Genomic DNA, 9,742 nt, shown 5'->3' on the forward strand with positions numbered 1-9,742 from the left:
AGTCGGCGGCTCTTCCGGGCGGTCCCGCGGAGCGGCGGGAGCTGTAGTCCGGCCGCGGCCGGGGCCCTGCCCGCCCCCTGCGCGGGCGGGAGCGAGCGGCGCCGGCCCCGCGGCCCGGCCGAGCCCGGGGAAGGGAAGGGGCGGACTACAGCTCCCGCCGGCCCCGCGGCAGGGCGGTGCGGAGCGGCGCTACCTGTCCCGGCCCGGCGGCGCCGGCAGGTGAGCGCCGGGCTCCTTCCTCGGCCCGCGGCTCCTCCTCCTCCCCGCCTCGCCGCAGGCCCGCCCGGCTGCCGCGATGCCGTTCCCCGGCTCCGGCGCCGACGACGCCTTCGACTACCTCTTCAAGATCATCCTGATCGGCGACTCCAACGTGGGGAAGACGTGCGTGGTGCACCGCTTCAAGACGGGGCAGTACAACGAGAAGCAGCAGAACACCATCGGCGTCGACTTCACCGTGCGCTCGATGGACATCGACGGCAAGAAAGTAAAGGTCGGTGGTGAGCCCGAGGCTCCTGGCGGGCGGCGCCGGGCCGTGCCATCGTTCCCGGGCAGGTGCCGGGGAGCGGCGGGACAGCACCTCCTGCTCGGCCCTGCGCAGGGCAGCCTCTCTAACCAGGGCTGTTTCCCCGTGGAGCTTTCTCTCGGGAGATGCCCCGGGGGAAGCAGTCACCCTAATTTGGGTACGTGCTTGCTCTCGTGACTTCGCTGCGTCGACTTGAGGAGACGGCTTGTGCTCTGCCTGCGGGGAGCTCTTTGGAAGATGGCTGTAATTTTGGAGGGGATGTCTCTTCCCTCCAGAGTTGTGGGGGTTTGATCTGGGACACCAAGGAGGGAAAGCCCCCGAAGTTTGCGAAGGCTCCACTTTAATGTGTACTTAATTTGAGGGAAGAAGACTTCTAAGACAAACACCAGAAGAAATTGTCAGCTAGAACTTCCCTCTGTGTGCAGATGAAAGCTAGGATGCCTGGCCTTTATGTATAGATTTGCTCTGCCCAGTCCTGTTATTAGGATTCTTTGCTCTTCTTTTGCTATTAAAAGGCTGTAATATTCTCTGTCTTTTACTACAGTTGTTGAAAATTGGTTTCTTGGCCTCTTTGCAAAGCTGGGTTTACCCTTGGAGCTTTCTGTTTGGTCTGTGTAGATTGACTACAGGCAGGTAAATGGCTTTTCAGATCTAGAGAGGGCAAAGCCACACTGGTGTAGTAGAGTGTGCTGGGACAGTCTGGCTGCCTTTTAGACAAAAGGCTTCAAATGCTCAGGGCAAGCGCCTAGGAGAGTGGTATTCACTGTTCTTTACAACTTCTGTCCTTTCTCTTACAGATCCAAGTGTGGGACACAGCCGGTCAAGAGCGCTTCCGGACAATAACCCAGTCTTATTACAGGAGTGCCCATGGGGCCATCCTTGCCTATGACCTTACTAGGAGGTCCACATTTGAATCCATTCCTCATTGGATTCATGAAATTGAAAAGTACGGTGCTGCAAACTTGGTCATGATGTTAATTGGTAGGATTTTAGTTTTAAATATTGCATTATGTTGATTTTTAATATGAATATAAAATCTCCCTCGTTTCCTACCACTTCTTGAAGCATCTATACACTATGCATTAAGGAAGAATTCAGTTCTAATTAAAATAGACCACAAAGTGTGTCAATTCAGCCTAAGCTTAAAAAAATGAGGAAAGTGATAGCCTGGTCCTGACCGGACCGAACCCATTGCAGACAGTGAAACCTTTTTTCCATTGTTCCTTTCCTGTTGGAATGACACGACAAGCTTTGCTGCTAGCCTGGAGGCAGGGACCACCTTGTCGAGGTTAGAATTGCAGTAAGCCTGACCGTGTACTCCTGATGCACGGGAATGTAGCAGCTCCGTAATTCAAGATGAAGGGGAATGCACAGACTCCTGGTTCTCATCTTTCCTCTCTGTTCTCTTGATATGCATGCGCATTGCTCTGTAATGGGATTCCGAGCAGGTAAGACAATAGATGGGGAGATGGCTTTTGCAGAGCGTGGAGTAGCCTGCTTGCATTCCACTAGCGCTCAGGAAACTGCCTCTTTGAGGAAAGCAATGGCTGGGAATTGCCGGGAATGGAGCTGGTAGGAAGCCGCGGTTCCTCTCCCTTGGGTTTCATGGTTATTATTGCTCTTCCTTCCCCCACGGAAGAAGCTGCAAATGAGAGCAGTGCTGTGGTGAAACGCCAGAGCCTTTATTGCCTCTATTTCCATTGCGGAGGCTGTTGCAGTGCGCTGAGAGCAGCGCAGCAGCCGGGGCTGGGGCAGCGCTGAGCCCCAGGCAGGGCCCCTGAGCTGCCAGCACCCTCCGTGCCTGTGCAGTGCAGGTTCCCCCTGTCCTTCCTCTGGAACGAGCAGACGAGAGATTCTGACCTGTGTCTAACGCCGTGCTTGGAGCTGGTGTCAGGGGAGATGTAAATCACTGCACTTTGGCTGGGTTTTTCTAACTTCTGTCATGAATCCAAAGAAAGAGACTTATCTGGGTGTGGTGGGATGGTGGTGGTTGTTGGGGTTTTTTTTAGAGATAAGTTCCGAAATTAGTAAAAATAAAGCTTTTGTTAAGGATCCAGCTTGGTCCTTTCTTCCAAGTGTTGTTGCTTGGTGCTGTTTGCTTTACTTACATTGGCAGAAGTCGTTGTACATTTAATTACACTTAGTCATGTCATACACCTTTCTAGCAGGAGGTTAAGAAACCTAACTTTCCTAGCTGGAACTGAAGGAGGAAAAGGTGGAAAAGAGGAAAAATAGCTCTTAAGCTAGGGGGTTTTTTTGGTTTGGGTTTTTTTTTTTTTTGGTTTGGGGTTGTTGGGATTTTGGGGTTGTCTTTGTTTTTGGGGGTTTTTTGGCTGGTTTGTTTTTGGTGGGGGTTATTTTGTTGGGGTTCTTTTTGGTTTTGTTTGCTTTTCTTTTGTGGGGTAGATTGGTTTTGTTTGGTTTGGGTTTGTTTGGTTTTTTTTCTTTTAGAAATATTAAAAACGACTTTGTGAGAGGGTAGTTAATGTGTATTCAGGATATTAATTTAATGAAGGGTTGTCTTGAAACTACAAATGCGGACTTCAACCAGCTACTTGAACTGATAAATCCACATGAGCTGCAATTGCCTAAATATACAAAGGTATTTTATCTGAGGTGTTTCATGACAGACTTTTACTAAAGTGCTGCAAGTAAAAGTTTAATCTATACATGCAGAAACAACTTAAGTATATATTTTAAGCATTAAGATAACTGATCTGAATTCTTGTCTTCCTTTTTACATCACCCCAAAAGATTTTTGTAAAAAAACCTTTAAATGCTACTTAACATTTAAAACTACCAGGGAACAGGACCAGCAGTTGCTTCCAAATAATCCTTTACCTCCACTTACCTGCCTTAGTAGGTACACTAAGTAATTAGATGAAAACAGGTTTTTATTTTTTTCTTGGATTTCATCTCATTTGCTATCATATGATTTGCTGCAGTTTTAAACCACCATCTATTTTTGTGGCTCTGAGGTACTCACATCTTGTTCTGTCCAGTAACTCCTACTCCTAACATAAATCTACTGTTTAACAAAATTGAATTCATGCATCACATTTAAAAATAAATTTTTGAAAGACCAAGTGATTGAAGTTTCTCTTTGCCTTCTTTTAAGGGAACAAATCGGATTCGCTGGACAAGCGCCAAGTGCTGTTTGAAGATGCCTGCACCCTGGCAGAGAAGCACGGGCTCTTAGCTGTGCTGGAAACATCAGCAAAAGAAGCTCAAAACATAGAAGAGGTGTTCACATTAATGGCTAAGGAGCTGATAGCCCGAAATACCTTACAGCTTCATGGGGAGAACCCTCCAAACAGCTTCAGTCTTGACTCCAGGCCAGTGATTGCTAGTCCAAGTGTGGAGAAGACCCAGTGCTCCTGCTGAAGAGAGACTTCATGGAGAACTTGGAAACTGCCATTCTTCTGAGGCTGGTTGATTCAGTTTTGTTCAGTTGGTGAAAGTGTCCTATGTGGCCTCAAGCCATCTCTCTTGATATTTCTACCTTGCAGTTTGGCTTGTGAGTATTTTCAGAGATCATTGTTCCTGTTGGTAGCACAGGTTGTTTTGAACATAGCAATGTGAACTTCTGAGATGAGAGGACTCAGGAAGCTGCCATGCCTTGCCTTAACCAAAGAGAACTATAAAAAATATTGCCTTTAATTATTCCTTACATGTCCTTCTGGCTGTGTCAGAAGATAAATTTGCACCAGAGTTCTGCACTGACCCTTCTATGCTGTGTTGCTGGTTTTAAGTACAAGCACTTTCCTCTCTGCCAGTAGCTGTAAAAAGTCTGACACGTGCTTGGCCAGCACTAACCTACTCCTGCCGAAACTTTCATCTAGGAGCTCTCCTGACGTCAGGCAGGTAGTCACCCATCCCAAGGAGCTTATTAACATTTGTGAAAGAGTACAGGATTTCACATCTGTCCTGAGTTCCTCACCAGACAAACCTTAAGACATCTCTGGGGTGCCATAGCAGGCAGAATATGATACACTTCTTCCTGGGGTGAGAAAAGTTGCCTTTCATTTTGCTTTGTAATAGTCAGGATTGCTTCCAGTACTGATCTCCCATCTTGCTACATGGACCTGCTGGGAGCAGCAAAAGCTTCCAGTGAAAGGACCTTTTTTTTCATTCCTCCCTGCTAACAGCTTTTGATATGCTGATTTTAACCAAAAGCCTTCTGTAGCTTGTGTGATGGGCCAATGGCAGCTTGAGAGTATCCCTGTAGATTTCAAGGGAGTGTGAAGGATGGATGCAAGCTCCTGTAGAAGTCAGCAAAGGGTGAGATGGTTTAAATTAGGTAAAAAATTTAAAATTTAAATTGTGTTAAGAGTGGTAAGGCAATGGTATGGGGTGCACCAGAGAGCTGCCCTAGGTGAGTATATCTGCTACTGCTGTGGAGACTGAACATGGTGGTAGCAATGGAAGGTTTTGGATTGCTCCTCCCAATTGCAAGCCCTGCTGCTTGGGGCTCACTTTCCTGTATACATGAACTAAATGAAAGGTTTAGACTGGGGTTTTTTTGGTGAGGGTTGTTTTTTTTTCCCTGTTGTTTGCAAGGGTTTTTTTTTTTCCCAGTAGATAGAAACAGGGAAGGAGGAGGGGAAAAGAAATATCAGAGGAAGTTTTTTTTACTGCAGTCCACATGTACCAAAGTGTATCCCTTAGTTACTGTTAAGCTATGAACTGCAACTCAAGCTCTGTAATGATAAAACACAGTTTGTGTTACATGCAAAGCAGCCTTGGGAAGGTTGGGGTGTTGCCAGCTTACCCAATGCCTGGCTGCCCCTGTTTCCTAAGCCCTTGAAAACTAGGGAAAAACATGTAGCAAGTATTGCTGGAAAATCTTGTCTTAGAAGCACAAAAAATAAAGGAGAATGAATAATTGAATAATAGTCTTGGAAATATTTCTAATATTCTTAATGCCTTCTCTGGCCAGGTTCTTTGCTATTGCATGCAAAGAGCAAAGGTTAATTCAGCTCTGTGTAAGCTGAGGCAGGAATCTGGCATGCTACCCTCTTGCTATAGCCTGCTGTGGAGAAAGCTTCATCTTCAGGCATTCTCATTCTCATAATTTTTTTTAAATCTTTATTCCTTCTTCATTTTTACCAGCCTAGTAGTTACATTTTGGTTTGCACATTTAAGCAACAGTAAATATCACAGCCTTTCAAAGTGGCAAGCCAGCTTCCAAACAACTAGTTTCTACAGCTCTTGACACTACAAGAGCAGTCAAATGTAAGCTTAATATTTCTATTTCTGGTAGTAGTTTGTAGTCCATAATTTTAACTTTTTTTTTGTAGTATCTTCCAGAAGACTGCAATAGAAAAACTATTGGTTTCATCTCCAGTAACAATCTTTCATTGGTCAAGGATTAGAGGAAGGATGGTACCAGCAGTGTTAACTTTGCATGGTTCATTGGGTTTACCCTCCTAATTAGCCACTGCTGTATGAAGTTACTTTGCTTACCCTCAGTGTGGGGATTCTGCAGGCTGATGTGATCCTGAGTGCCCAGCACTGCCAGGTTACAGGGCTCTTGCTGTTCTCTTCTCACACTCGTGGAGCTACTGGCAAAGCAAGACCTTCTTGGCAGAAAGCTCTTCAACACAGATCAGGGAGAACAGGCTTGTGACTGTTCCCTTTCCTTTAACAGGTCTAACAGGCTTCCTACTCCTCCAAGAAACTTAAGTCCTAGACACCTACCCATTGTGCAGCTAAACCAGGAGCTTGACCTCTTCTTGTTGGCTCTGTTTGGCATTTTCCACGAGGCCTTTGGGCAGTTACACTGAATGTTTTCCACAGAGTTGCTTTTCCAGCTGTCCTCTCATGAGTGAAGAGCAGCACTTGCTAACAAGGTTCTTCAGAGTATATTGGTAATGCTGTTACTCTTGAGGTAATACATGAAGCCATGAACTTTTACAAAATCCCCTTAGTATCACCTGCTGTTCTAGACTGTGAGAACAATACAAGCTCAGCATAATCTCTGTGGTTCTGCCTTTCCCCATCAGAGAGCAAATGGAAACACCCAGCTATGACAAGGCAAAGTAGAATTAACTGCTATGGAGCCTTCTGTTAATGGTTTGTTCTCCAGCATTTTATGCAAATTCCAAGTGCTTCTTGACAGCATCATTAATGCATTTGTACAAAGGGTTATAAGCTTGTCTACAAGACTATTTTAAAAACTACTACTGCCCCGCAGGTTTCAGTTTCAAGAGCTGCACATTCAGTTTGGAGACAAGCTCCTTTGTTCTTATCTACTGGGAGGTATCTGAATCTTTGCTGTGGCACATTACTTGCACTGGTGTCACAGCCAGGCCAGATGAGAAGCAGCATTACCTATTGGTGGAACAGGGTAATAAAAATAATTAGGAGTATTTTAAAATGTACCAAACTGACACCTCCTAGAAGCTGAATAGTTAAAAGATAACACAACAGCAGCCCACTGATGTGGAAGGCACACAGCACTGCATATGTGGTTCAGCTTTGCTTTATATGCAGGCTCTCAGTTACAAAAGCTGAGGTCCTTATCTAATCATTCCAGTTAATGTTTAAGTATGGTTGGAAAGGAGACAATTCTCAGATGCTGAACAGAGGTGGAACACTATCCTGGAGCCTTCTTTGAGGAAGATGATGCACGTCTGTGGTTTTGGACAAGGAACTGGAAGTGAATTTCCCCCAGCCAGGTGAGTGCTCCAAGGGCAGCACTGTTACAGGTGCCGTTCCCCATGTGGGTGCCAACAGGCGTTTTCCTGGCTCTCAGCTCCCAGAACCCATGTTTGCCTGCAGGTATGTGTGAGGGGCCCAGCAAACTGGCTCCTGGAGTAATTTTCAAGTACTACTCTTAAGCAACTGTGTTAAGAACTGGAACTATACCAACAGGCAATGCTGGGATATCACACTTTTGAGAATAGTTCTAGATAGGCCAAGAGCCTGTTTATCCTAGAGTACCTCACCTTGAAATGGGAATTCAGTTTCAGATGGGCAGGGCTTTTAAAAATCTTTTAAAGCACTTTCTCTAAATGCTGCTGGTGTAAATCAGCCTTCACACAGCTGCCTGCACAGTTTCTGTCAATGCAGTCACATCAAGCTGTTGCCAAGCAGGGGCTGACTGGCTTGACAGTGAGTGACAACAGCACATCCATGGATAACCAGAGTTCAGCATATTTGCAAACCTGCATTTCCTTGCTACTGCTGCGTCCATGAACATCACTACTTACAGTTTTCACTCCTAAGTCTAGTTTTGCTGACCTGAAGTGAGGCTTACCACAGCTACAATTTAATGCCTTTCTAATGCTAGCAATTACACTGACTTTGTAGCTCCTTGATCCCTGCAGCACAGTCCTGCATTGTATTTCAATCCTAAAGGATTACATGTGGATTCCCTCATTTTAAGTTGCTGCAGCATTAATAATTTCATCTACACCGGTTTTGTTCCAAACATGAGACACTCCATAGCTCATGGTACCCTCCAAATGTAAATCTTCTCTGTATCTGCAGTAGCAGGAAAGTTACTTTGTATTTCATTAAATAAACCAGGTATATCCTCAAAGATTACAATCCACCTTGGGCCAGCTGTGCTACCACCAGTTAAACTAAAGCAGCAGAGTTGTGACCAGTACTCTTACCTTGTATGATCACGTTCAGACAGACAGAACAGGTAGCACACTTAGTCTGCGCTTTCCGCTAGAGGCAAAGGTGTGTATCAAGCTAAACATATATTCTGGCCTAGGGAGTAAAGTCAAGGCACCTCAAATGACTGACAATCTTCTGAAGATTTTTGATTTGAAATTAAGATTCTGCTGGTGAAGTTTATGGAGACTTTATACCTTTTCCATCTTGACACTACCCTCATTGGCCTCATCAGTTTCTGTACCTTGTAAGTACTTCCTTGAAGAGATTGTAGCACAGCCTAAGTTGTCAACCTCCATCTTTTTACATTATAAGCTTAATTCTACTGAATTCACTTCTGTTCTCACAGAGGAAAAACAGTATAAATACTGTTAATACAGTATAAATAGTAAATATAAACAGTATAAATAGTAAATATAAACAGTATAAATACTGTTTTAATACAGTACAAATACTACTATACATATTTCAGAGGCCCTACTGCTTTCAGTTGTCCCAGTCTGATGTTGGTGGGGGTGGGAACCATGGTGCTTCAGAGGCAGCTTAGAAACCACCTCGCCCAGCACAGTTCAGACTCAGACGGGAAGTGGCACCCAGCAGTGCTGGCCTGGGGACAAACACAGGCAGTTCCTGAACCTGCCCAACAGGAACCACAGCACAGCTCAAAGCAAGAGTAACTAGTCATGCTGCACGGGAACACATCAGTGCAGCTCCACCCACCAGCCTCCACCACAGCACAGCACACATCTGGGTATTCTCAGCCTCTGTAACATGTACAGGAGGAAGCTTTAGTACACCCAGGCAGGCAGTAAAGCACACCACTCTTGTCCCTTATGAAAGCAAGTTCACATGTGTGCTCGGGCTACTAAGTTCATTACCTTTTTTCCATCTTCTCAGAACACAGCTTTGTTACAAACTCACATTTGAATGAAGTTTTCCAATAGGATGTTACAACTTAAGTTCACCATGCAGGACAGGGAGGCTTGAATTTTTTCTGTTTTCTCCCTTTTATCAGTTTAAAGTGTTATTTGCTCAAATTACATTCCTTTCTTCCCTCTGCTACTTAGCCCCTGGGTAAAACCACAAATTGAACAAACCAAAAATGGCCTCACTCCGTTCACTTAAACTTTTTTTAAATCATATCCCCCAGCATCTAAATACGCTTCTAGCAGTTTACTTCCAATTTTACTTCCAATTTCAATGCTTCTATCTGAACACCCACAGGCTGCAAACATGTGAGTCTCAGGAAGTGGCTTGTAGCAGTGCCTGGACTTTCTGTCCAAACAGCACTATGATAGGAAATTATGGATAAGAGTATGTCCTGCAGTTGGCTTTGTCCAGTGCAAATAAAATGAACACAACAGTAGAGGACTGACTCCTAAGAAAGCAAGACATGTCAGTTCTTACAGATGGCCTCAGATATTCCTTCAATATAACAGCTGTCTGTTGGCTATAACAATTCTGGAATTCTGTATTAAGCATTACACAGCTCTGCAGGAATTAGGAATAAGTGACACAAATGCCTTTGTATTTACAAAAAATAAAAACACACAAAAATAATCAAGGCAAAAACCAGAAGCTTCAAACTTAAAA

General features: G+C 44.8%; 2 protein-coding genes across 4 annotated transcripts in view; one reads left to right on the forward strand and one right to left on the reverse strand.

Annotated features, from left to right (window-relative positions):
* Positions 1-9,531, reverse strand: part of SLC37A3 (solute carrier family 37 member 3) — a 31,592-nt gene extending 22,061 nt beyond the window's left edge. The window contains exons 1-4 of one of the 3 annotated variants that reach the window (XM_066319695.1): positions 9,028-9,531; positions 6,224-6,856; positions 5,981-6,117; positions 4,464-4,598 (exon numbers count right to left, since the gene is read on the reverse strand). The gene's annotated coding sequence lies outside the window, so the exon portion shown is untranslated. Of the gene's footprint in view, positions 1-193; positions 275-337; positions 464-4,463; positions 4,599-5,980; positions 6,118-6,223; positions 6,857-9,027 lie in introns of those variants that run through there. The other 2 variants (XM_066319699.1, XM_066319697.1) reach the window with 2 other exon arrangements.
* RAB19 (RAB19, member RAS oncogene family) lies at positions 160-5,416 on the forward strand. The gene is made up of 3 exons (XM_066319700.1): positions 160-490; positions 1,321-1,504; positions 3,642-5,416. The coding sequence occupies exons 1-3, from the start codon at positions 296-298 to the stop codon at positions 3,905-3,907; spliced, it is 645 nt and encodes a 214-aa protein (XP_066175797.1). The 5' UTR covers positions 160-295; the 3' UTR covers positions 3,908-5,416.
* Positions 9,532-9,742: the final 211 nt, after the last annotated feature.

Source organism: Sylvia atricapilla, chromosome 5 (genome assembly GCF_009819655.1).
Source record: "Sylvia atricapilla isolate bSylAtr1 chromosome 5, bSylAtr1.pri, whole genome shotgun sequence".
Classification (NCBI taxonomy): domain Eukaryota; kingdom Metazoa; phylum Chordata; class Aves; order Passeriformes; family Sylviidae; genus Sylvia; species Sylvia atricapilla.

Bases quoted from the DNA above. Each gene is read 5' to 3' on its own strand.
- RAB19 (XM_066319700.1), top strand. From the start codon at position 296: ATGCCGTTCCCCGGCTCCGGCGCCGACGACGCCTTCGACTACCTCTTC. The intron at 491-1,320 runs GTCGGTGGTGAG...TTTCTCTTACAG, and splicing joins TCGACGGCAAGAAAGTAAAG to ATCCAAGTGTGGGACACAGC. The intron at 1,505-3,641 runs GTAGGATTTTAG...CCTTCTTTTAAG, and splicing joins CTTGGTCATGATGTTAATTG to GGAACAAATCGGATTCGCTG.